The 27,110-nt window shown below is 53.2% G+C and overlaps 1 protein-coding gene across 1 annotated transcript in view; it reads right to left on the bottom strand.

Annotated features, from left to right (window-relative positions):
* Positions 1-21,088, bottom strand: part of DNAH17 (dynein axonemal heavy chain 17) — a 155,111-nt gene extending 134,023 nt beyond the window's left edge. Inside the window, exons 1-13 of the mRNA XM_017524996.2 lie at positions 20,732-21,088; positions 18,453-18,646; positions 17,364-17,556; positions 17,055-17,154; positions 16,728-16,813; positions 16,360-16,485; positions 15,480-15,632; positions 15,274-15,360; positions 12,867-13,034; positions 12,473-12,589; positions 4,216-4,481; positions 3,040-3,235; positions 269-415 (exon numbers count right to left, since the gene is read on the bottom strand). Of these exons, the coding sequence (XP_017380485.1) occupies positions 269-415; positions 3,040-3,235; positions 4,216-4,481; positions 12,473-12,589; positions 12,867-13,034; positions 15,274-15,360; positions 15,480-15,632; positions 16,360-16,485; positions 16,728-16,813; positions 17,055-17,154; positions 17,364-17,556; positions 18,453-18,646; positions 20,732-21,076 (2,178 nt within the window). The 5' untranslated portion in view covers positions 21,077-21,088. The remainder of the gene's footprint in view (positions 1-268; positions 416-3,039; positions 3,236-4,215; positions 4,482-12,472; positions 12,590-12,866; positions 13,035-15,273; positions 15,361-15,479; positions 15,633-16,359; positions 16,486-16,727; positions 16,814-17,054; positions 17,155-17,363; positions 17,557-18,452; positions 18,647-20,731) is intronic.
* Between the last annotated feature and the right edge of the window lie 6,022 nt (positions 21,089-27,110).

Below are 27,110 nucleotides of genomic sequence, written 5' to 3'. Positions count from 1 at the left end.
AAAAAAAAAAAAAAATCATGTAACATAAGCCAGAGTCCAGGAGGAATAACATATTCATCACCAGCTGTTGTGAGTCATCACTATCTTTGCTGCTATTTGCATGATTAATGAAGAGAGGCTTGAACCACGTGTGAATATTAAAATACACTCATTTCATTCTGTTCCACTTGGAGATCTTACACTAGCATTAGTTATAAACAAAAACTGAAACTTGGCAAAAAACAAAACAGAACAGAACATAGCTACATCAGGCGTAGCACCAGCTCACCTCATTATACCAGCCAACGATGAGCTCCAAGTTGCCCACAAACTTCCGGAAGGTTTCGTTCTCTGAGAACAGACTCTCCGCACTGTCGGGAATCTCTTTTTGTTGCTGGAAATTCAAATACTTGACTTCTCTCAGAACTGCTACCAACTAAATGAAAATGAAGATCAAAGAACGTGTGAGCAGGTCACATCAACGGTGCAGTGTTCAGCAACAGAAATGAGCGTCTGCTCCTGGGATGTTTTGACAGCCTGAGGGACCTCAAAGTTGGTGGGAGGCAGTGATGCTGGCAGGACCAGGACATTTTCACCCTGTTGGCTGATACAGAGCTAAAAAGCACTGACATCACCCTCATGGGTGGCTGACATCATCACATGGGTGTATGACATCATCATCATCACACGGGTGGCTGACATCATCCTAATTTTCTTATCTCTGTCCTCTCCTCCCCACTACTCCGAGATGGTTTGGCATAAGACTTCGGGGCTTTCCTTGTGTCCTCCCTAGGATATGACCTTCCCTCTTTTCTCTCCTCCCACCTGGTTATAAACTCAAGAGATCAGAGACATCCCTCCCAGCAGTACTTCTGTCCGCAAAGCTATTCTCAAAGTTGAGACAAGCTCCCAGTTGCTGAATCCACGGGTCACATCATGGGCCTCATCTCATGGGGACACCCTTTCCTCCTGGGTACACAGTGTCCTCCTGGCTTCCAGGACACTAGACATGCCTGGTCACCGTTATTAGTCTCTTTCGATCATCTCAAGATGTCCATGATGGGGAGCCACAGAACTTGGTCCTTCCCAATTGACTCTCAGTTGAATGAGGTGTGGCGTCATCCAGTGTCATGGCTGCCTTGACCAGCCAGCCCATCTGTCATCTCCACTGAATGAGGTGGGATGTCACCCAGTGTCACACCTACAAGCACCATCTGTGTGTGGATGGCTCCCACATTTACGTCTCCAAGCCCAACCTCCCTCGTGACTTCCAGACTTCCGTATCCACCTGTTACTCAGCCCCTCTGTCTGGATGTCCAGGTGACATCTCACACCCAAAAGGCCAAAGCAGAGTAGCCCTTCCTCCCCTGTGGCCTGCCCTACCTGCCGCCTCCAGCTGCCCTCTTGGTGGATGGCAGTTCTCCCCTTCTAGTCACCTGATCCCAAAACCCTGGGACTGACTCCTCTCTTCCAATCACGTTCAATTTCCAACCCACCAGGAGTCTCCATGGCACTACGATCAAGTCCAGTCATTCATCACCATCCTCACTGCTGCCACTCTGGTTCCAGTCACCACTCCTAGCTGTCACCTCTTGCCTGGATTGTGGCAAGAGGCTCTTAACTGATTTTCCTGCTCTTTCCCCCAGCCCCAGCTCCCTTCAATGTACACACCGCACAGCGTGGAGAGGGATCCCTTACAAACAGAAACCTAATCGAGGCACGCCTCTGCCTGAAACCGTGTGGTGGGTGCCATCTTGCTCAAACCGAACCCCAAGTCCCTCTGTGGTCCATGGGGCCCTTCCTCATCATCCGTCACCTCTTCTCCTATGACCTCCCCTGTGTCCACTCCCCTGCCCTACTGGCCTCCTTGCTGCTCCTGGGCTTTGCTTCAGCTGTGGACTCTGCTCCAAGGCTGTCCCCTCCATCTCTGCTTGGTAGCACTCTGACCTCCCACAAGTCTCTGCTCACATCTAGGATTGTACCTGCCCCTTCCACCAGCTCCATTGATCTTCTTCCCCGCCCCACCCCCACCCCGCCCTTCCTTCTGCGGAACTCTTTCTACCTTCTATTGTATTATACACTCAGCTCCCTCGTGAATGCTAACTGATCATCCTCTCCGCCCTCCTGCTAGGAGGTCAGCTCCAGGAGGGCAGGACAGGCAGAGATCTCTAGCTCTCTGGCTCATGAATGTATCACAAGCGCAGACACACAGTAGGTACTCAGTATTCAGTGAATTAAAGAACGAGTTTTAGTGAATGGGAAGATTTCCAAAGAAGAACCACATCTCTGGTTTCCCTGTCCTCCCGGCTGCAGATTGGACAGCTCTAGGGGCAGTGCTTGTAGGAATTCTGTTCCATCCTCTGTTTGTCTGAACTTTCTGGGTTTTATCCATGGAACCCACAGCCCACAGCCCACGGGCGTGGATTCTCCCCAGCGTGCCTGCCTTGACCAGCCAGTGCATTCGTCTAGATTTGGCAAAGACTTTTTTTTTTTTTTCAATTTCAAATCGATGTTTCCTCAGGAACGCTTTCAAGAAGACACTCACTGAAGCTCTTGTCAAAGATTCTCCCGCTTTGCCTCATGTCTTAAATACACCCTGGATGTACTTAGAAAGCAAAGCTGTAGGGCTGGGCGCGGTGGCTCACACCTGTAATGCCAGCACTTTGAGAGGCCAAGGCGGGTGGATCACCTGAGGTCAGGAGTTCGTGACCAGTCCGGCCAACATGGAGAAACCCCGTCTCTACTAAAAATACAAAAATTAGCTGGGCATAGTGGCGGGTGCCTGTAATCCCAGCAACTCGAGAGGCAGAGACAGGAGAATTGCCTGAACCCAGGAGGCGGAGGTTGCAATGGGCCAGACAGCACCACAGCACTCCAACTTGGGCGACAGAGCAAGACTCCATCTCAAAAAACTAAAGAAAGAAAGAAAAGGAAGTGAAGCTTTTGGCTAACCATGATATAAACATCGACCTCCATAAATCTGTGCTGAGCGGGCCTTGGCAGCCCCTCCCCCAGCTCCCAGGGCGAGCCCTTGACAGGGTCCCCGCTCCCAGCACCCACCGCTTTGCTGAAGTTGACATGGATGAGGTTGCTGGCAGCGTCCCGCAGAATCAGCGGCTGCCCCAGGTTGAAGTGGCAGTCCTGGTCCACGCCCACCACCCACTGCTGGTACACCTTCTCGCGGTGGCGCCTCAGCAGCTCCATCATCTCGTCATACTTCTCATATATCAGCTTGGCCTCCACGCCAGACATGACCCTGGAATCGAGCGGGAAGCTGGGGCCCCACTGGCCTTGGCGGGGCCTCTCCGGCGCGTGTCATGGTGGCCGGCCATTCATTTACTCACGGCTCGCAGACTGAAACACCAGACGAGCGGGGGCCGGAGCACATGTTCAAACAGGACGCTGACCTGCAGCCTGCAGCCACCGGCCCAGGAGGCCAAAACAGCCCACGCAGCGCCCAGCTCCCCACAGGCAGCCCCGGACGAGTGAGGGCCGGGCCTGCTCCAACTTTTCTTCTCCCTTCCAACCTGGGGCCAACCAGATGAAAGCAAATATGCCCCCCAAAAGACTGCAAGAAGACCCCCACTCCTGGGCGGCTGCACCGGCCTCCCCAGGCCGAGGCCTCCAGCCGGGGCTCCCCAGCAGCCATCCCTGGGTCCACCATGAAGCCTCCCCAGTCCCTGGCTGTCCAGGAGCCTCGGCCAAGTACACGCGACAGTACGTCAGCCGACTGCATACACAGCCTCGGCCTGTTCCTGCCTGGGTGGTCTTCACGTCTACCAGGCTGACGGGCAAGTGCTCGGGGGAATCAGCCAGGTTGCCCCTGAGTACTCCCACCGAGAAGGCGTTCAGGGGAGGAGGGCAGATTGGATGCGGTCTCTTCTGGGCTTTTGCTCAACTGAATGAGGTGGGATGTCACCCAATGTCACATCTATGCATGGATGCTCCCACATTTACGTCCCCAACCCCAGCCTCTCTCGTGACTTCCAGACTCCTGTATCCACCTGCCCACCCAGCACCTCTGTCTGGATGTCCAGGTGACATCTACACCCGACAAGGCCAAAGCAGAGTAGCTCATCCTTCCTGTGGCCTTTCCTCCACAGGAGAAAAGGGAGGTAACGGTTTGGTGGACAGGTGGGGTGGTGTGGCCCAGGGCTGGAACAGCTGCTCTCCCTCTCCCACGCCACGGAGGCAGCGTGCCTGCCCCGCCTGCCCCCGGCCAGGGCTGGGACTCACGGATGCTCGATGTACTTCAGGTGTTTCATGGACACCTCCAGCCTCTCCTGCAGCTCCAGGCTCCACTTGAGCTGGCCGGCCACAGGAGGCATGTTTTTGTGGATGGGGGGGATGTTCCCCTCCTCGGAGGCCGCCATCTGGGCATCATACAAGATCTTGGCATTGTCCAGCTCAGCGTCAAAGAGCTCCAGCATGACTGAATACCGGGGCACCACCTCGGCGAGAATCAGGGGCCGCTCCAGGAGGCCCCCACACATGTACAGGAGCTGGGGAGAAAGGAGAAGGAGGCCTCTTCACCAGAGTCTCCTCCCCTTCCCCAGCCTGTGGCCGTGAACAAAACGGGCTCCTTCGGGAGCAAGAGAACACGTGCCTTGCCGAAACAAAACCCATCGGAACCTTGCTGTGCGTGTCAGCAGGCTCAGTGGATGCCTCTGCTTTTCCCGCGGACTTAGTCCGAGTCCCCAAATACTTGGCTTGTAATCCCACAGTTCAAACAGGTCCAAAGGTTACAAGAGTTTTTTCTAAGCCCAGGAGAAATCAGAATTCTGGTAAGGAAGATTTACACAATTAAAAAATAGGCTGGACGCCATGGCTCACACCTATAATCCCAACACTTTGGGGGGCCAAGGTAGGAGGATCACTTGAGCCCAGGAGTTCAAGACCAGCCTGGCAACATAGCAAAATCCTGTTTGTACAAAAAAAAAAACATAAAGAACACACAAAATTAATTGGGTCCATTTTTTTGTATTCTTTTGGGTATGTGCTTATAGTTCCAGCTACCCAGGAGGGCTGAGATGGGTGGACTGCTTGAGCCCCAGAGGTCAAGGCTGCAGTGAGCCAAGATTGCACCATTGCACTCCAGCCGGGCAACAGAGACTCTGTTTCCAGAAAAAAAACAAACAAAAGAACCCCAAAACAACTACAATTAAACAATTTTTTTTTTTGAGATGGAGTCTCATTCTGTCGCCCAGGCTGGAGTGTAATGGTGCAATCTCGGCTCACTGCAACCTCCGCCTCCTAGGTTCAAGTGATTCTCCTGCCTCAGCCTCCCAAGTAGCTGGGATTATAGGCGCCCACCACCATGCCCAGCTAATTTTTTGTATTTGTAGTAGAGATGGGGTTTTACCATGTTGGAAAGGCTGGTCTCGATCTCTTGACCTCATGATCCACCCGCCTCGGCCTCCCAAAGTGCTGGGATGACAGGCATGAGCCACCATGCCCAGCGTAAACAATTTTTAAGTAGCCCTAATGTTGCATTTATATACCTGGGCTTCCATTCTAATAAATATACATGAAGAGGCTGGGCACGGTGGCTCACACCTGTCATCCCAGCATTTTGGGAGGCTGAGGCAGGTGGATCACAAGGTCAGGATTTTGAGGCCAGCTTGACCAACATGGTGAAACCTCATCTTTACTAAAAATACAAAAATTAGCTGGGCATGGTGGTGCAAGCCTGTAATCCCATCTACTCGGGAGGCTGAGGCAGGAGAAACACTTGAACCCAGGAGGCAGAGGTTGCAGTGAGCTGAGATTGCACCACTGCACTCCAGCCTGGGCAACACAGCAAAACTCCGTCTCAAAAAAAAAAAAAAAAAAGATAAATGGAGAAATAGTTCACAAGAACTATTCTCTTAGGAAGAGCACTGACCCTCTCCGGGGCGGCTCAGGCAGGAAAACCACCATCAGGAAATGTGTTTTGCTCTGAAAAAGCTCTGGGGGTCAAAGCGGGTGGGGGAACCAAGAGAGGGAAGACGATCTCACAGGACACAGCGTCCCCAAGGGCTGGGTCTGGGCGGGAAATCCTTGTGAGATTCCCGGGGCTGCCATAACCCGTGGCCAGCAGGGCCTAGACCTGCTGCGGTGAGGCCCAAGTGTCAGACTCGCCCCAGACTTTGGTCTGAGAAATGTGACCACCGTCCCTAGAAATGACCACTGGAGGAAAGACCAAAACATGACTGCGAAGAAAGGGAAGTTTTTCAGACCCCAAAAAGCACAGATTTCCCAAATGCAAGATTGCAGGGGTTTTTTTTGTTGTTGTTTTTTGAGATAAAGTCTTCCTCTGTGGCCCAGGCTGGAGTGCAGTGGCGTGATCTCAGCTCACTGCAACCTCCGCCTCCTGGGTTCAAGTGATTCTCCTGCCTTAGCCTCCCGAGTAGCTGCGATTATAGGCGCCCACCACCACGCCCAGCTAATTTTTGTATTTTTAGTAGAGATGGGGTTTTACTACGTTGGCCAGGATGGTCTCGATCTCTTGACCTCGTGATCCAACCACCTCAGCCTCCTAAAGTGTTGGTATTACAGGCGTGAGCCACCGTGCCTGGCCAATTGTGGCTATTTTTTCATTAATTGCATTTTTCAAAATTGTTCAAATATTCCTTATCCAAATTCTGATTTCTCCTGGGCTTAGGAAAAAATTCTTGTTGCCCTTGGACCTATTTGTACTGTGGGTTGTGCAAATGGAACAGATGTGGACCGCCTGCTGATGTATTCGGTCAACAGCTTCGTTTCTTCAAAGAACTGACATGGGACAACTGGAAGAAAAAAAAAAGTTCCTCTAAACGGTTTACGACCATCCTCTCCCAGCATTTTTTTTTTTCCTCTCTCTTCCCGTTTCTCCCTCCTGCCTTTCACGTTTATGTAGTTTTTGGCTTAATGACTTCCGGAAAGGAAGCAAATTCTATTTACTGCCAAGAGGAGCTCATGTGGAAAATCGCTCTAGAACGTTCCTGGCTGCGTGTGAGTTGCCGACAGTGGGAGCTAACTTGGGAACGGTCAGGCGATGGAAGGGACAGGAGGGAGGGTACCCAGGGGCCGACCTAATTAGAGCACAGGGCTGGCAAACTAGGGGACATGTTCTCAAGTCAAAGACAAACACGGAAGGATGGAGATGGAAATGGGTCACCAGAGTTCTTTCTTCCCCACCTCCTCTTTGTTTTGAATTGAGCATAAACATACAGTTAACATTTTCTAAGAGACTCATTCTTTTAGAGCCCAAAAGCCTCTCTGGACCCTAGCAGGTGTGGGGGGAAATAAAGCCTGGGGCGCCATGACTGCATTTGTTCCTCCCTGGCTGGTTCTGCAGAGGTGGGGATTGGGTTTCTTCCAGGACCTCCTGCTCCTCACAGGGTAGGGGCCTAGGGCCCCCGAGGGCTCCTCAACCCGGCTCCCTCCCCACCACTGGATCCCCCAGCGAAGTCCGGTGGAAGTTCAGCCCAGACCCATGCGCTGGTCCTTATCTGCTCTTCTGGTCGTTCTAAGCTAGATGTAGGGTTTGAAATCTCCACGTGGCTTTCAGGCCAGGGAGACTCGGGGGACTCATCCGGCCCTGGCCGGAGGACCAGTTACTTCATTTTTCTTATTTTCCTTGTCGGCACAGCAGCAGGGAGTCACAGCACCTCCCATGGAGCTGGTGTTAGGGGAGCGGGAGCCGCAGAAGCCAGCTGCCTACCCGCCCGGCCCATGCGCCAGTGCCCCACCTTTAATTCTGGAGTCCCATATGTGAGGTTTCCAAATGAAAGGATTGGCTCCACTGGGACCCTTCTGCACTGGGGCAGCCTAACGCTTTTGTGTTATCCTTCGGAGGCTCCGAGTGGAAGGCTCACCCTGCACCTAAACCACCTCCAGAGAACATCCACAACCACCAGCCTCCCTCGGCGAGAGCCAGTTCTGCACTGCAGGAAACACTCAAAAGTACCTGCCCTGTGCTAGGCTTAGTTCTAATGGAACTCAAATCCAGTGCCTGCCCTCAGGGAGTTTACATTCTAGTTGGGAAGACAACACACAGAAATCAGTACACAACGGAATGCGAGGGAGGTGCTGAGAAGGGAAGGTAGGCCGCTGCTGAAGAGACCAGCCTGGGGCATTGGAGGGGAAGGGAGAAAGTGAGGACCCTGCAGCCAGGGCTGCAGCTACCTGGGGAGGAGCCCTCCGAGGTAGGGAACATTGACAAAGATTCTTCGCTTGACCAAAGATTCTCATCAGGTTCTCCATCCTCCACCATCCCACAGGGGATGTCTGATTACCCTAACCTGCCTCCAGCAAGAATCCTCAAGTGCGTTTAGCCAGAAACCCCCAACCCCTGATGTCACCTCTAAGAAATTTTCCATCTACTGACCCCCGCTCTGCCCCTCCACTAGAAATTCCTACCTGCCTGCGCTGTCTTCTTCTCTCCCTATGCCTGCCTCTATTGCAATGGTATAAATCATGAGTAAGGTATGAATCAAGTCAACCTCATCTTGCTTTAACAGGTATAATTGAATAATTATTTCAACAACAGCAAGGAGGTACTATATTAATTTGCATTCATTGATATTCTGCCTGGAACACTAACTCCATCCAAGACGTACTTGATCCTTACATCTGCAGAGCTTCAAATTCCCTTGTATCTGCATTTTTGCAAGAACGTTCAAAAGGCGAAGAGAACCTCCTGACATTTGTGGGAGAGAATCTTTGTCTTCAGGGGTCTCAGCCCTGACATCCTCCTGGAAGCAGACCACACCCCCAGGCTGCCCAGGCCAACCTGATCACCTTCACAGTCATGGGAGCTGGTCTGGCCAGGGGTTCAGATCGGGGCCCTGGAAACAGTCAAGCCCAGAACTTTGGGCTGTCCACACGGGCTCAATCTAATCACAACAGCCCTTAAAAGTGGAAGACGGAGGCAGAAGGGTCAGTCAGGGAGATGTATCAATGAGAGTAGAGGCAGGAGAGGTTCCAGGTCTGGAGGGACTCACCTGGCCCCTACAAAGATGGATGAAGGGGGCCATGAGTTAAGGATTTGGGGCAGCCTCTAGAGGCTGATAATGGTCCTTAGGTGCGAGCCAGTGAGGATACAGGGAACACATACCCCAGTCCTACAACAGCAAGGAACTTAATTCTGCCAATCCCCCAAAAGGACAAGAAAATGGAATCTAGGCCAGGCGTGGTGGCTCATGCCTGTAATCCCAGCACTTTGGGAGGCTAAGGTAGGAGGATCCCTTGAGGCCAGGAGTTCAAGACCAGCCTGGGCAATATAGTGAGATGTCATCTCTATGAAAAATAAAAAATTAGGCATGCATGGTGGCACCAGCATGTGGTCCCAGCAACTAGGGAGGCCAAGGTGGGAGGATCACTTGAGCCTGGGAGGTCGAGGCTGCAGTTAGCTGTAATTGCTTCACTGCACTCCAGCCTGGGCGACTGAGCAAGACTCTGTCTCAAAAAAAAAAAAAAAAAAAAAAAAGAGAGAGAGACAGAAGAAAATGGATTCTATCCTAGAGTTTCCAGAAAGGAGCCCAGGCTGTGACACCTGGGGTCGGCTGGGCAAGATCTGCAGCGGAGCTTCTGATCTACAGAACTGTGAGGTAACATCATTTTATGGTTTAAGCCACAGAGCCTGTGATTTTTTGTTTGTTATTTTGAGACAGAGTCTCGCTCTGTTGCCCAGACTGGAGAGCAGCGACATGATCTCAGCTCACTGCAACCTTTGCCTCCCGGGTTCAAGCAATTCTCCTACCTCAGCCTCCCAAGTAGCTGAAATTACAGGTGAATACCACCACGCCCAGCTAACTTTTGTATTTTTAGTAGAGATGGGGTTTCATCATGTTGGCCAGGCTGCTCTCGAACTCCTGTCCTCAAGAGATTCACCCGCTGCCTCTTCCCAAAGTGCTGGGATCACAGGTGTGAGCCACCTCGCTGGCTTCAGTCTGTGGTTTGTTATGGCAACAATATAAAACAAACGCAGAGTCTGATGCTAGTTAGGCATTTCATTCCTGACCAACTTTCTGCTCTCATTCACCTCTGACTGCAGGGTGAAGGTCCGCATTTGCCCCGGCCCAAGGGCAATCCCAAGACGTTGGAATTCCAGCTTCAAAACGGGACAGCCCTGGGGAAAGCGGGCTGAGAGGTCTGCCTACAGGGAGAGGTGCGCTCTGCGTGTGAGCATTCCAAGCTGCTCCGTGAAATGTTCTCTCTGTAAATGAGTGCGCTGGCGTTTGGCACTGCACAGCGGCCACCCCAGGAGCTGGGTGATGCGGTGATGACAACGTCTAGCTTCCCACCGCCCTCACCAACTTGACTGGGGACAATGGCCCCTGCTGTTTCACAGCTTGCATTTTTCTTGTGAAGTCACACCTAGAACATAGATATGTGTTGCACATTCGTATTTCTCCTGAATTGATGTTTTCTGGGGGTTTGTTGGATTTTTGTTTTTTGAGACAGTCGTGCTCTGCTGCTCAGGCTGCAGTGTAACGGCGCAATTTTGGTTCACCATAACCTCCGCCTCCAGAGTTCAAGTGATTCTTGTGCCTCAGCCTCCTGAGTAGCTGGGACTACAGGCGCCCACCACCACGTCTGGCTAATTTTTTTATGGTTTTAGTAGAGACAGGGTTTCACCATGTTGGCCAGGCTGGTCTCAAACTTCTGACCTCAGGTGATCTGCCCTCCTTGGCCTCCCAAAGTGCTGGGATTACAGGCGTGAGCCATGGCACCTAGCCTGTTTTCTAGGGGTTTTAGCTCTTTTCTATGATCTATTTGTTAAAATGCTTTTGTTCGTAGGATTTCTTTTTTTCTAATGATAACGTGCTATCCACTTAAGGCACACAACTTGGAAGTCTCAGAAGAGTACAAATAGTGGCCTTAGCCCCATGACCCAGAGACAGCTCCGGAGAACAGTGCGGCATTTCCTCCCTTCCTCTCGGAGTTGAAGGCTGTGTGCTTTGGACTCAGTGTTTTTGTTCCCCCCAATTCATGTGTTGAAATCCTCACCCCCAAGGTGATGACATTAGAAAGTGGGGTCTGGCCAGACGCAGTGGCTCACGCCTATAATCCCAGCACCTCGAGAGGCCGAGGTGGGCGGATCACAAGGTCAGGAGTTTGAGAGCAGCCTGACCAACATAATGAAACCCTGTCTCTACTAAAAATACAAAAGTGAGCTGGGCGTGGTGGTGCACGCCTGTAATCCCAGATACTCCGGAGGCTGAGGCAGGAGAATCACTTGAACCTGGGAGGTGGAGATGGCAGTGAGCCGAGATCATGCCATTGCACTGCAGCCTGGGAGACAGAGTGAGACTTTGTCTCAAAAAAAAAAAAAAAAGAATCGCTTTTGGGAGGTGATTTGGTCATGAGGGCAGGGCCTTATGAAGAGGATGAGTGCCCTGTAATCCCAGGCTGAGGTGGGTGGATTACTCAAGTGCAAGAGTTTGAGACCAGCCCTGGCAACATAGCGAGACTCCGTTTCTACCAAAATAAAAAATAAAACGCCAGGCACAGTGGCCCACATCTGTAATCCAAGCACTTTGGGAGGCCAAGGCAGGGAGCCTTGGTCGGTAATCCCAGCACTTTGAGAGGCCAAGACAAAACCTTGTCTCTACAAAAACTTAAACTAGGCCAGGCATGGTGGCTGATGCCTATAATCCCAGCACCTTGGAAGGCCAAGTCAGGCAGATCACTTAAGGTCAGGAGTTTGAGAGCAGCCCAACATGGTGAAACCCTGTCTCTAGTAAAAATGCAAAAATTAGCTGGGTGTGGTGGCAGGTGCCTGTAATTCTAGCTACTAGGGAGGCTGAGGCAGGAGAATCACTTGAATCTAGGAGGCAGAGGTTGCAGTGAGCTGAGATTGCACCACTGCACTCCAGCCTGGGCTACAGAGCAAGGCTCTGTCTCAAGAAAAAACAATCATAAAACCAACTAAATAGAGACCCCAGAGACCTCCCTTGCCCCTTCTGCCATGTAAGTACCAAATGAAAAGATGATTGCCTAGGAACAGAGGTAGACCCTCCCCAGACCCCCGTGTATGCGGGACTTCCTACCCTCCAGAACTGAGAGAAATGAAATGTCTGTTGTTTAAGCCACCAGTCTACAGCAATTTGCCATCGTGGCTTGAACGGATGAAGTCACTGTATAAACTCACCTCAGTGGACCAAAATCTGTATGAATTTCATTTTTACAGCAACTTTGCCTCTGTAACTCCTACTCCTTTCAAATAGAGGGAAAACTGAATCAAGAATAAACGGCCCCCTTTTTCTTAGTGAGCACAAGAAGTATCAGTAAAAGAATGCCACCTCACACTCACTTGTTCCTCTTCCTCTAAGACGTGGCAGTGAGAAGCATCAGGACCCACACCAGGTGTTCACTGCTGAGTGGCTCCGAGGCACAGGAGCAAGGGCCCTCCCTCCCTGAGCATCAGCTCTACGTGGAGGGGATGAGATGGTCTCCATCGTTCTCAGCACGAATCCGCACCATGGTGCTGGTCTCCAGGTCACCTGAGTCCCCACCGCCCACTTACCTTTGCAGAGGACTCAATAGAGCTGCAGTCATCAAACGCTTGGCAAAAGATCGTGGCCAGCCTCCTATCCAGATCTTGGATTTTGATCTCAAAATTGGCATAATCACGGTCAAAACTCTAAAAGCAAATGGAAACATCAGCCTTGTAATCAGCACGCAGAGCAAGCCATGGGCACCCTCTGCAGCCCCCGTCCCTGCCAAGATGACTTGGGACTGAGCCGCAGCTGAACATACGTGCTCACTGTCACAGGGACTGCTCTGCACGGTTTTCCAAGTGTTGGGATCACCTGGTACTCTCCCCACTCCTCAGGCACGTCCACCACTCCTCTAAGCTGGCACTGAGGTGGGTGCTGTTCTCCCGGAGCCCAGTTCATCCATCTCTGCCTGAGACCTACCGAGTCTCCAGGGTCCAAGGGATCGTATTTGCAGTCGGCAAAAACCTTCACCAGCTCAAAGACCTCATCGTAGATCTGGGCCACCAGGTTCCCGAGGAGGTGCCCACGCACACCCCCAAGCTCAATTTTCTCCAGCTTCAGAAACTCAATCGCTGTTTTATAGAGTTCCTAGTGGAGGAGAGAAACACACACTTAGTCAAGTCATCCTCACAAGCAAACTCGCGGGTCCAGTTACACAACTAGCCCGGACCCCAGCCAGGAGGAACTGGGGGGCAAAATGTCCCCAGAAGACACCATCGTGGAGGTGGGAGGACAGGCTCTGTGTCTGTGTTGTTCTTTAAGGGTTCTGTGAATCATCTATGAGGCGTGGAGGAGGAGGAGCTAGAGAGGATGAAGTTTGGGATCCTGTCCTGACCCTAGACTGGCCCAAACACATCTCTAAGTAAGTCACACTTTGCTGGGACCTCCGTTTTCTCCGCTGTAGGAAGCAGGTGGAATGGTGCTGCAAGATTTTGGATGCTCTTGAGAAGCGTTAAATTTCCTGCTCCCTGGAAGACCATCCCACGCAGAGAGCCACGTCCCGAAGGTGATTGAGGGGAAACCGGGATGCCGGGATGGACATGCGTGGAGAAATTCTGCTGCCTCACAGGTGTGGCTCCTGCCTCCTGTCCCCAACGCGCTCCCCGATTACTTTGGCCCATAGCAATGCGTTCCTTCCCAGAGGCCCCGTGTCCCATCTGCACTGCTTGTGTTTGCTTTAGTCAGGTTCCAGCCCACCCCGTCCGCTGGTTGTAGGTGCAGTTCTTGTTTCCCAAACGACGTCTTCAAGGCTCCCCGATGCTCTTCTGCGCCCCAGCATGCACCAGGCACCATGCAGGGAGAGTTTAGACTGGAGGTCCTGCGGACTTACCATCACGCCCCTGAACTGGTGCCGAGGTTGATGCCATTCTTGCACGTCCAGGAAGCATCTGGCCGCACGCAAACGCCACCCAAGGAGAGGCATGGCCACCAAGGGCCGGGAGCTCTTGGCTCCTCCACCCAATGCGGAGGACAGACGGGGCTGGCACAGCCTGTTGTCAGGGGGTGGACAGCAAAGCCATTTCCTCCACCTCCAAAGTCTCCTCCTGCCCAGAATCTTCCTTCTGATTCAGAATGGGTCATGTGGGAACCACAGCTCCTTGGCCAGAAATGTGACTGTGACCCTCCACATTCTGGGTCTGGGATATTTCAGGCATAAGCCGGCACTCGGCGACTGTGGTTTTGGAGTCCTGAGCAGGCTTCCCCTCCCCTGCCTCCCAGGAGGCGTAGATGAGAACTGGACAGGCGTTCCTTCAGCCACCGACAATGGCGTCCAACCTAACGCAGTGCTCAGTGGTTCCAGGATGATTTTCCCCCCTTTTAATGATGTGAGTTATGGTTATATGTACACAAAGTCTTTAAAAATTTACTCCATGCAGAAGATACAGAAGACAAAACGTGCTTGCCCTCCCACATCTCCAGAGCCCCAGAGAAAACCACCTTAAAGCTTTTTTTTTTTTTTTTTGAAACAGGGTCTCACTTTGTCACCCAGGCTGGAGTGCAGTGATACAGGCATGGCTCACTGCAGCCTCAAACTTCTGAGCTCAAGTGATCCTCCCCCCTCAGCCTCCCAGAGTTCTGGGATTTCAGGTGTGAGCCACCGTGCTGGGCCATGCACCATTTTTAGGTTTTTATCTGCTGTGTGTCACTCCATGTATCCACAAGGTGCTTGCACTGGGGCCTCCGTAAGTCTCCATCTGTAATAATCTAGTCCCATGGCCGGGCACGGTGGCTCACACCTGTAATCCCAGCACTTTGGGAGGCCGAGGTGGGCAGATCACAAGGTCAGGAGTTCAAGACCAGTCAGGCCAACATGGTGAAACCCCGTCTCTAATGATAAATACATAAATTAGCTGGGCGTGGTGGCGGGTGCCTGTAATCCCAGCTACTCGGGAGGTTGAGGCAGGAGAATCGCATGAACCCAGGAGTTGGAGGTTGCAGTGAGCCAAGACCGTGCCATTGCACTCCAGCTTGGGCAACAGGGCGAGACACTGTCTCAAAAAAAATTAAAAAATCTAGTCCTACTAAGTGACTGCTGTTGGCCCCCAGGCGTCCTGGATGCGGTGGTTTAACTTACGATTAAACTGCTCATGACAGAAGGCACGGCCTAAAGGGAGAAGCATCCCAAATGGGTCATTTATTCTTGGCTAACAGCTCCGGGCATGGAGGAGGCTGCCCCAAAGCCTTGGTTTCCCCGTAACAGAGGTTTGGCCTGACTCTCATTTCCTGCCTGGGCGAGTACTGTCGGGGCAGGGCTGGGCGCTGCAGCTGCCCTGGGGGAGGAGCAGTGTGGGAAGTGGAGGTCAGATGCACCAAACTCTGTCTTTACCTCAATGGTCTGGACACGGTGGAAGAAGGAATTCATCCTGGAAAACGCAAGAGAAGAAGGGAATTCCCAAGGCACGGGCTCTTTGTCCTTAGAGGAGAGAGAGAGAGACAAGGCCAAGTTTGTTTCAGACGTCCCACCTTCTCAAAGGTCGGGCAGAGAGGAACTCTGGTCTCCGCCCTGGCCATCGCCCCGCAAGGAAGGGGTACCTTAAAGAAAAGCTTCATGTTCAGGCAGCAGAAGTCGTACGCCTGGTAGAGCTCCTTCAACACGTTCACGGACAGGGAGATGCCGCCCAGGACCTCCTCGATTTCGCCTTGCAGACCCTTCAGCACCTCCTCCGGGCTCAGGAAGGTTCGCGTCTGGGCAAAAGAGCAGACAGACACCCAAAGCTCTGACAAGCCATTTGGGGTAACGTCCAGGCACGCCGCCCACAGGACCTGTGATCTGTTCTGACACATGGATGTCCCTTGGGTACAGCCCCTCTCATCTGCCCACTGCTGGGCCATTTTGGGGGGGACCGAGCTGCTTCCCCTCACCGGCCCCTCATCCTGTGCTACAGCTGCGGCATAAATGGATGGGGTCGCAGACGGTGAGAGGCCCTCCAGGGACGGGGACCCCAGCACCCTCCTGGTTCTGCAGATGAGGCCACACGCATGGTTTTAATAGACAGGTGGCCCAGGGTTGCAGCCTTTAGCTCAAACGCTGTGCTGGCCGGTGGGTGCTTACGAACAGGAAGAAGGAACGGAAGTCTCTGCTGAGGGTCACAGAGGAGGTTTGATGTAGGATCAGAGAAACCCACAAGGCACTGTATGGCCCTCAGGGTGCTGGGGCTCTCTGGGGAGGTCTGCTCCATCCCCGTCTTCCCCTCTTCTCCCTCCGTTCCCTCTTAGAAGAACTCTAGGTAGCCCCGAGAAGAGCTCCATCTCAGCTCGAGGCCTGAAAAGGCTGGTGCTGACATCTTTGCCTGCTTTCAAACTGCTGGAGAACACGGACGGGGGGAAACAGAGTGAACCAGGGAGAGGCCCCAGCCGGGAGGGGAAGGAGGGGAGCTGGGGGCCAGGGGACCCGGGGCCAGCGGTGGGCTACCATCTCAATGATTTGGTTGCAGAACTCCTGCAGGATGACGATGATCCTAACGGGCGTGTTGTAGTGCTCCGAGGTGGCCCAGATGAGGCAGATGGTGTCCAGCACCTTGGCGATGAAGGGGGGGAGCTAGGGAGAGAGGGGCCCAGGTGCGCTGGAGGGGACCGGCCTCTGCACCTTATCCCGGCGCCCCAGCCCTCCCCTTCCCACGGCTCTCGCCAGGCATCCAGTAGAGGGTCCCCAAGGAGGAGAGGAGAGGCGACTCTCTAGGCCCACATGTCTAATGACAGCCAAGAAGCCCACAGCCCCACATGCCTCCGAGAACAAGACCCTCCCCCACCAACAAAGGGGGCTCTCCCTTGCCCGCGCACCACCGTGAAGTCGGCTTGTTCCACCTCCTCCAGCAGGATCCGTAGGGGCTTCAGATAGAGCACAATGTCGCTGGCTTCCTTCAGCCCTGCACGGGACAAGAACAAGCACCGCCTGGTAAGAGCGGAAGTTGCTCACAAACGATGCCGGGTGGTCCCGTGTGCCAAGACCTGCTCCTTTAGGAAACAGGGCCCTTGTCAAACGGAGGGGCTGAGAAAGCTGCTTGCAGAGGGAGGCCAGCATCCTAGGGCTGGGGACGGGCCTGGCCCAGCCCTCCCGGGAGGCACGAACAGCTCTGTGGGGGACTTGAGGCGGGGCCGTGGGCTCACCTTCAGTGACACTGGTGTACACGTTTTGCAGGGCTGGCCAGTAGCAGCTCTTGGCTTTCTCTAGGATCTCAACGATCTTGTTCACTTTGGGTCTGTTTAGCTGAGGAGGAGAGAGGACCCACCTTTCATTGACCTGGAAGACCCTAAGGCGAGGCCCACCTGACCTTGTGGTTGGCTGGGGCTGCAGAATTCCTGCCGGTCGACAGAGCCCTCAGGGCTCCTGGGGGGTTGGTGCTGGGAGGCTGAGAGCTCAGCCAGGTTGCCCAGCTGGGACGAGGCTGCCGCCACACAGGAGCGATGAGGCCGTACCTGTTCATGGATGCATTTGAGGTTCATCAGCCGAGTGTCCCAGAACTCGAATTCCACCCGGGGCAGGGGGTGCAGCCCGTCCAGCAGCGCCTGGGCCGAGTCTTTGCTCAGCACATCCCGGATCTGGTGGGACCAGTCAATGATGATGGTTTCGATGGCGTGCAGGAGCGAGTTGTCCAGCGAAGAGGGGATCCTGCCCAGCAGAAGGTTGGGGCAGTGCTCTCACGGTTACACACCTGGGTCCCACTGGGCTCTCCCCTGAAGGCTTCTCCCCACCAATCCCAAACCAGCAGTGGCAGCACCATCTGGTTTCATGGCCCCAGTGCCTCCAGCCACCTCAGGGAGCAAAAGAAGTTCCCAAGACCCCAGCTAGGAAGAGACCCCAGGGAAATAATGGTTGTGGTCAGAGATGCCAGTGCCTGGAGGCGCCCACCTCCAAGGAAGCGGGAGAGAACCAAGCAAATCCTATTTAAACCCTATTCAACATGGCTCCTCTGGCGCCACCACCGGGCGTGGTGCTCGGGGCCTCGTGAATGACCTATGGAGGACTTGCCCATGTGAGGCAAGTATGGGACGAATTGTCATGAGGGTCTCATGTATCACGGCAGTTGCAAATTGTGGCAAGGCAGGTGCCAGGGGCCACCTTAGAGTCCCTCGGGCTTCCCAGGGCCTCTGGGTCACCACAGCCTCTGCAGGGACTTGCTTGCATGTACCTGCCGAGAGCCCCGCCCACTCCCATTCACTGCCCCATCCCGCGTCTTAAAGCTGAGCCTCCTGTTTTCTGGCCATGTTGACAGGTGGGACCCCTCCTGCATGCCGGGTGGTGACTGGACTGGCACACGTGTGTGATCTGGGTGGGGTGGCGAGGCAGGTGCCTGAGCCGGGGTCCCGGGGGCTGCCAAGCCTGCTCCCTCCCTGCGCTGGTTTCATCTCCCTCAGAGTCAGCACCCCATAACGTACCACCTTGCCCTGTGTCTCCCTGGCTCTAACATATGAAGCCACGCTACCCAGAAAAAGTGTGTCACGGGGGGGTCAAGCAGATGCCACTTCCCCACCCAGCAGCGGCTGGAAGCAGCCAGGCCTGCGCACCTCTCCATGGACTCCAGCGTGCCGTCCAGGCTGCCCAGGTGCTCCGGGATGGGCAGCAGGGTTTTCCCTTTGATCTTGCCGCTCATCACATACATTTCGTTCTTCAGCCTGTGGACCTGCTTCACGATGTCCTCCGAGACCACCTGGGGCCATCCGTCCATGTTCTCGCTTTGGTTTAACAGAGAATAGAGGACCTAAAAGGAAACACTTCTGTGGTTCTGTCTCCTGTACCTTCACTAGCTCAGCAACTGTGCAGAGCTGGGTCCCCAGAGGGTGATTCCAGAGAGCTTGTGTCTAGGGCCCTGGGAAAACCGGGTCCTCCTTCCAGAAGGTGGGACCGGTTGGGGAGTTTATACCAGCTGCCCTGCCCTGGGGTTGCCAAAGCCATCCCAAGCTCTTGTACCCATAGCACACACATCTTGCTAAAAGCCCAGGAGGGCTGTGATGGGTCAAATTGTGTCCCGTAAATCCATCTGCTGAAGCCCTAACCCCCAGCACTTCAGAATGTGACTATTTGGAGATAAGGTCTTTACAGAGGTAAGGGCCAGGCGTGGTGGCTCACGCCTGTAATCTCAGCACTTGGGAGGCTGAGGCAGGTGGATCTCCTGAGATCAAGAGTTTCAGACCAGCCTGGCCAACATGGTGAAACCTTGTCTCTACTACAAATACAAAAATTAGCTGGGCACGGTGGCATGCACCTGTAATCCCAGCTACTTAGGAGGCTGAGGCAGGAGAATCATTTGAACCCGGGAGGCAGAGGTGGCAGTGAGTCGTGATCACACATTGCACTCCAGACTAGGAAACAGAACAAAAACTCCATCTCAAAAAACAAAAAACAACAAAAAAAGAGGCGAGTAGTTAAAATGAGTTTACTAGGCTGAGCCCTAATCTGACAGGTGTCCTTACGAGGAGGGGATATTAGATGCGCACAGAAGACCGACCACGTGAGGACACAGGGAGAAAACAGCCATCTGCAAGTCAAGGAGAGAGGCCTTGGGGAAAACCAACGCAGCTGGTACCTTCAGCTTCAACCTCCAGCCTCCAGGACCGTGAGAAAACGCCCGGTGCACAAGCCGAGCCCGTACTGCAGATGAGGAGGGTAATGACCTGGAAGGCTAAGGCGCTCCCATTCTGGAGGTCTGACTCCCAGCTAAGGCGCTCCCATTCTGGAGGTCTGACTCCCCAATGTGTGGGGCCCCCCCCCAAACACAGCATCTGCCGTGGGTGACAGCAGAAGAACACATAAAATGACACTCCATTTTTTTTTTTTTTTTTAAATCAAAGTCTCACAATTGGGCTGGGCACGGTGGCTCACACCTGTAATCCCAGCATTCTAGGAGGCCAAGGCAGGCAGATCACGAAGTCAGGAGTTCAAGACCAGTATGGCCAACATGGTGAAACTCAGTCTCTACTAAAAATACAAAAATTAGCTGGGCATGGTGGTGTGTGCCTGTAGTCCCAGCTACTTGAGAGGCTGAGGCAGGAGAATCGCTTTAACTGGGACCTGAGAGGTGGAAGTTGCAGTGAGCTGAGATGGTGCCACTGCACTATAGCCTAGGCGACAGAGCGAGACTCCATCTCAAAAAAAAAAAAAAAAAAAAAGTCTCAAAATTGGGAAAACCTATCTGCTGGTACTCCGTCCACACTGTCCCAGGACACGGGCAGCAACTCTGCCCAGCACAGCACAGCAGTCCCAACGTTGTCCAGAGAGAACAAGGGGATGCACGGGGCTTCTCACACTGTAAGGCACCAGCACCAGCTGGAGGTCTCGTTAGGAAGCAGGTCTGTGGCCGGGTGCGGTGGCCACACCTGTAATCTCAATAGTTTGGGAGGCTGAGGCAGGAGGATTGCTTGAGCCCAGGAGTCTGAGACCAGCCTGGGCAACAGGCTATTTGTTGGTGATATCTCATTTCTACCAAAAAAAACACGAAAATTAGCCAGGCATGGTGGTGCATGCCTGGTGTCCCAGCTGCTCATGAGGCTGAGGCTGGAGGATTGGTTGAGCTTAGAAGTTGAGGCTGCAGTGAGCTGTGCTGCCGCCCTGCACTCCAGCCTGGGCAGCAGAGCAAGACCCTGTCTCAAAATTAAAAAACCAAAAGCAAGCAAGTCTGTGCCAGCAGGTCAGGGTGGGCGGGGCCTGAGCACCTGCATTTCCACCCCGTCCCTGGTGCTGTCGCAGCCACTGGCCCAGGGACCACAGGCTGGGCAGGAGGACTCGATGCCACTCCTGGGAAGCCGGCCGTGTTCCAGACCCCCGACGCCAGCCCGGGCACACTCACCTCCTCCACCACCGCGATCAGCTGGTCCACGGGCGTGGGGCTGATGTCGCCGTAAAGGAGCTGGGCCTTGTAGTTGTCCTTGGTGATGTTCTCGGGCTTTCTCTTGATAAAGTAAACCCCTTTGGACTTGAGGGACTCGGGGAAGCCCAGGCAGGGGATGACCATGCCAGCCACATTGAGCGTCAGCACCAGCACCAGGACGTCGGGCTTTTCAAAGAACTCTGTGAACAGGGCCATGTTCTCCTCGGCGCCGATCAGCTTGCTCCACTTGTCCGGCTTGAACTTCAGGATGATGGAGGCAACTTCCTCCAGATACTCCAGTCTGACATCTGGGGCCATCGTCATCTTGGCCTTTTCTTACACCGTGGTATCTGTTGAATGTGTAAGACACAGGTGCACACTGTCTTCCGGGCTCCCCAATTTCCCACCCGTCCCTGGGACCGCAGGAGATCCCTGTGCTACCACAGCAGGAACTACAGAGTTGTCATGAGTGTGCAGGTTTTGGCTGTGGCCAGGTTGGGGTGGGGAAGGACGAGGGGTGGTGCTTTAGCCGGCACCTGCGCCTGCCCCAGCCTCGCCTTGGGGGCTCCCCGGGGAGTAAGGCTGCACAACAGTGGTGTGTGGTTGTACCCCTGTGACCATCAGGTTCACAGGATGGGAAAGACAGAACACTAGAGAAAAGAGAGGAAAGGAAATGACCACAGCCAGACAGGGTGACGGGGATGGTGTAGGATAAGGCAAAACGAGGACGGGCGCCGTGGCTCATGCCTGTAATCCCAGCACTTTGGGAGGCCGAGGCAGGCGGATCACAAGGTCAGGAGTTCGAGATCAGCCTGACCAATATGATGAAACCCCGTCTCTACTAAAAATATAAAAATTAGCCAGGTGTCGTGGCTGGCACCTGTAGTCCCAGCTACTTGGGAGGCTGAGGCAGGAGAATCACCTGAACCCAGAATGAGGGAGTTGCAGTGAGCCGAGATCACACCACTGCACTCCAGCCTGAGTGACAGAGCGAGACTCCATGTCAAAAAAAAAAAAAAAAAAGAGGCTGGAGGGACAGGCTTAAAGGTCCCAGGAAAGCAACAGAAGACATCGCAGCCCATGAGTACGTGTGAAACGCAAGGAGAAGGAAGCAGACCCCACATGCAGGCAGTGAGGCTCAGCGCTCCGTCTCAGCCCCAGCCATGTGCACCCGCCCTTTCTCCCTCCAGCCCCCAGCATGCGCCCCTAAAGGAATCAAGCTATAGATTCCTGCCAGACCCCTCACAAGCTGCTCAGAGGCTCAGGGGCAGCATTAACTGGAGAGTTGGGAGGGGAAGGGATCTCTTCAAGAACGCCCTGATGTCCCCAGGATTAGGCAAGTGAGGTACTCACTGTAGGCACAGAATTTAAAGGCACGCCCAAATGCTCAGTCACCAAGAGAAAAGGCGTGTCGATATTTTTAAAAATCACAATGAGTACAAACAAATTCATGATGAACAAAATATCGAAGTTTCAAATAAAGACAGGCTCTGGCAGAGGCCTGGGTGGGAGGCTTGGAGGTGAGTTCTGGAAAGGCAGGGTTGAATGTAATCGGTCGCCTGATGCTGTGTTTTCATCACAGCCTGGGAGGTATGCAGCTCCTGAACTTCTGGGGGAACCCTGGGGTACTCGGCTGCTCTGGGGTTCTAGGGCTGGAGCTGGTCTGCTCCAGAGCTGGCAGCTGCAGCAAAGCATCAACCTGGACAGGTGACGTTGGAAGCACTCGGGTTCTGCCTTTGGGTTTGACCCAAGCTATTTCTTTGAAGTGTGTAACAGTCTACAGTTCCCCAAAAGACACTTATACCACGGAAGAGGTCATATTTCACCCTGGCCACTATATATCCTCAAAACACGTATGTTGGGAAGCAGTGATGGACAGTACGCTATACAAATCGTCTGGGACTTTTCCAGGACACCAAGCGTCTCTGTGAGAGGACTTGGGGGATATTTGGCCAGCAAGTGGCAGAAGCAGGGCTGTCCACGATCAGAGCTGCCTGACTCAGGGCCATCTGTGAATGGAAACAGGACACCACCCGGCATGCAGGAGGAGCACCCATGGCATTTACGGAGACAACTCATGCACCAGGTTCCCACGGGGCCTTGAACACGCTGCTGAATTAATCTCCACCCAGGATCTCTGAGACCCGGGGAGGTAGCACATCCTCACTTCCTGGGGGGATCTGGAACTCAGGGGAGCCTGAGTCCTTGAAGGTTCCTAACTGGAAGTCTTGGCAAGCTGGTCAGGCGACTGGACTGGAGGGAAACGTCCTCTGGTTTACTGATTTTGTGGATTTGGGCTTTCCCAAAATCATCTTTTCTTCCAAGAACGACATGGGGTAGGCTCCCTCCCAAGCCATAACGTGGGTGGGCTGAGGGGCCCCTATACCCTGCAAGTCTCTCGCAAGATCAGGTAATCTCATCTCAAGCTCCCACCCAGCCAAGCCTGGGGCGAAGGCCAGGATGTCTCAGTTAACAATAGGGTTGTCCCAAGCCATGCTTCTGGAGGGGAAGGGACGGCGTCTCTGGAAGGTCACCTCTGTCCCAGGCCCTCGTGACTCTACAGGAGGAAGGTGGGGCTGGGGGCTTCCAGGAGAAGCCAGGGGGATGAGCAGGGCCTTCCTGAGATCAAGGAAGAGTCTGGAGCACTGAAAAGTGACAGGTTGGTGGGCAGCAGCCAGCTCAGAGGGACCCAGAGCTGTAACGGGCCACTGGGAGCAGAACTACCTCTGGGGTGAATGGTGGGTCTGCCGCCTGCCAGGGCCTGGGTCCCACGTCTGTCCTCTGAAGGCCACCCCCTCGCACTCAGCTTGGCCTCTGACCTCCCCCCCAGCACGGTTGAAAGCCACTCACCAACTTAAGCCAAACAGCTTCTCCCACAAACTGATGAGCAACTATTTCCCAAACCAGGAAAGAAAATGGCTCCCTTCCCTCGAGGGGCTCCAACTGCCGCAGAACTTCCGGAAGCCTCCTAGTTACACTGGACCCAAGTAACCAATGACAGCGCAGCAAATGAGGAGCCAACCATCACCCCGCAGTGGATAGGCTCCTAGATGATCATTTTTGGGGGGAGGCAGTGGGGACGGGGCCGTGCTGTGTTGCCCAGGCTGAGTGCACTGGTGCGGCTATGGGGCTCAGTGCAGTCACATCCCCCGGGCTTAAGTCACCCCCCACCTCAGCCTCCGGAGAAGCTGGGACTACAGACACACGCTACTACACCTGGCTCATTTTTGTACTTTTCGTAGAGACAAGGTCTCACTCTCTTACTTAGGCTGGTCTCAAACTCCTGGCCTCAAGCGATCCTCCCAAAGTGGAAAGGAAAGCATTATCTCTGTCCGCAATGATGCGATCTCATAGAAAACCCTAAGACATCCATAAAGTAGGAGCGCTAATAAAGGAGTCCAGCAGGTTTGCAGTATACAAGATTGATGTTTGAAAATTAATTATACTTCCCCTTAATTATAAACAATCTGATGAGGATGTTTAGAACACAGTTGTCCCCATAGTAATCCATCTGATGATGAAAGTTAGACCACAATTCCCATTTACAATAGCATCAAAATAATTAGAAGACTGTAAAGATGACAATTCTCAAATTGATCTACAGATTCAACACAATCCCTGTGGAAATCCCAGCTGCCTTTTTTGTAGAAAGGATCCTCGATTTTATAGGAAGGGTGAGGGAACAAAAACACTCAAAACCACTTTGAAAAAGAACAAAGTTTGAGGACGCACACTTCCTGGTTTCAAATTCACTCTAAAGCCACAGTGAGCAAGGCAGTGCTACCGGTATAAAGATAGAATAGAATCGAGGTTCCAGAAACAGATGCCTGCGTTTCTGGGCGATTGACTTAGAAAGGGTGCCCAGACAACTCAATGGGGAAAGAACCACCTTTTCAACAAATGGCTTTGGGGCACCTGAACTGCCACATGTGGAAGAATGAAGCTGGGCTTTACCTCACGCCCTCTACACAAATCAACTCAGCATGGATGAACAGAACACAAGAACCAAATGTAAGAACTAAAACTATAAACGCTTAGAAGAAAACACAGGTGTCGACCTGACCTCAGATGAGGCGGATATGACCCCAAAGGCGTAAGTGACCAAAGGGAAAAACAGGTAAGTTTAACTTCATCAAAACTAAAAACTTTTGTGCTTCAAAAGACACTCGATAAAAGTGAAGACAGCCCACAGAATTCGAGAAAGTGTTTGCAAATCAATACCTGACAAGGGACTTGTCATAATACAATAATAAAGCAACCTCATTTTAAGAAGAATAAAGGATATTGATACTTCTTCAAGAAAGATACACAAGGCCAAGCATGGTGGCTCACGCCTATAATCCCAGCACTTCGGGAGGCCAAGACGGGCAGATCACAAGGTCAGGAGATCGAGACCATCTTGGCCAACATGGTGAAATCCCCTCTCTACTAAAAATACAAAAATTAGCTGGGCGTGGTGGTGGGCACCTATAGTCCCAGCTACTCAGGAGGCTGAGGCAGGAGAATCGCTTCAACCCGGGAGGTGGAGGTTGCAGTGAGCCGAGCTGCACTCCAGCCTAGGTGACAAGAGCGAAACTCTGTCTAAAAAAAAAAAGAAACAGAAAAAAGAAAGATACACAAATGACCAATATGCACACAGAAAGAAGCTTGATATCATTGGCGATTAGGAAAATGCAAATCAAAGTAACATGAACTTCAATGAGGTCCCTAGAGCAGTCCAATTCATCAAGTAGAATGGAGGTTGCCAAGGGCTAGGGAGGGAGAATGGGAATTTATTTTTTAATGGGGCTGTCAGAGGTGTTTGAACCAGAGCCACTCCATGTTGAATAGGAGCTGGGTAGAATAAGGCTGAGACCTGCAGGGCTGCATCCTCAGGAGGTGAAGGCATTCTGAGTCACGGGATGAGACAGGAGGTCGGCACAACATAGATCATAAAGACGCAGCTGCTGAAACGGGCCGCGGTAAGAAGGCCGGCCCAAATCCTCCAAACCAAGATGGTGATGAGTGACTTCAGGGCGTCCTCACTGCTACACTCCCACGGGTGCCATGACAGTTTACAAATGCTATGGCAACGTCAGGAAGTTACCCTGTATGGTCTAGAAAGGGGAGGCAGGAATAATCCCCCCTTGTTTAGCATATCCTCAAGAATAACCCCAGGAAGGGACCCCCCGCAGCCCTCAGGCCACTCTGCCTCTGAGCAGCCATTCTGTCATTCCTGATAAACTTGTTTCACTTCACTTTATGGGCCTGCCCTGAATCCTTTCTTGCACGAGATCCAAGAGCCCTCTCGTGCGGTCTGGATCTGGGCCTTTTCTGGTAACAGGGCCAGAGTTTCAGTCGAAGATGGTGAAAAAGTTCTGGAGCTGGGTGGTGGTTTTTATAACAATGTGAATGTACTCAATGCCACTGAACTGTGCACTTAAAGTGGCTGAAATGGTAAATGTGTCTTTTACCAGACAAAAAACCCCAATTCATTCCCACTCAAAAAATCAAAACACACCCGTGTTCACAGCAGTATTATTCAAAATAACCGACAAGTGGAGGTGAAGGAAGACCTCTGTCCCGGCTCAGAGGGACATGGGAGGGGCGGGAGAGTCCTGTCCCTGGTGTACTGAGGGCAGCCACATCTGCAGCAGGGTGCCCGGCAGCGTCCCTGCCACCTGAGGATGGGAAGGCCATCCTCGGGCTCTCTAGAAGCTACCAGGGACGGGGAATGAATGGCACAGGCTTTGTAGGTTCTTGGGGTGTGTCCCCCGCAGAAGTTAGCACTGTCCGGCACCAACATCCAGGAGCAAAACTAGTGCCACTAAACCGTCACTTTAGTTCTGCATAGCGTATCACCCCAGAGCTCCCAGACACGGGGTGCTCAGGAACCCCCCAGATTCCAGCTGTCTGCCACCTGAGCCAGTAACGCAGGCCCCTCTGGAGATGTCGGCTTCCTCGGCCACAGGTCTGAGAATGAGCATCCCCCAGCCACAGGGCGTTACGGTCAAGAAGGGCACTTCTGGTTCCAGAAACACATGGAATTTATTGCAAAGGAGAGCTGGCCAGCTCACACCCACACTTCCTAAGAGTCCTGGCTACCGTTTTCTGAGCAATCACCGGGTGGCATGTTCTGCACTTCATGAGCCTTCTGGACCACACAGGAGCTCCAGGCTGCTCTGGCTTCTGACCGTGACCCCAGCCGTAGCCCCTGGGACACCAGCTCCTTCCCCCTGGAGAGGTAACAGCTTCCTGCTGCTGAGCTCTAGGTCACCTCGGGCTCCTGAGCTCTCTGTCGAGTATAACACGGTCAGCTCCTCTGGCTTGAGTACCCACGTGGTTCTCCAAGGTATGCTCAGTTGCTGTGCAGTTTTTT

Source organism: Cebus imitator, unplaced genomic scaffold (genome assembly GCF_001604975.1).
Source record: "Cebus imitator isolate Cc_AM_T3 unplaced genomic scaffold, Cebus_imitator-1.0 Scaffold36, whole genome shotgun sequence".
NCBI lineage: Eukaryota > Metazoa > Chordata > Mammalia > Primates > Cebidae > Cebus > Cebus imitator.
The sequence above is the reverse complement of the archived record's forward strand: the minus strand, read 5'-3'. Positions and strand labels throughout refer to the sequence as shown.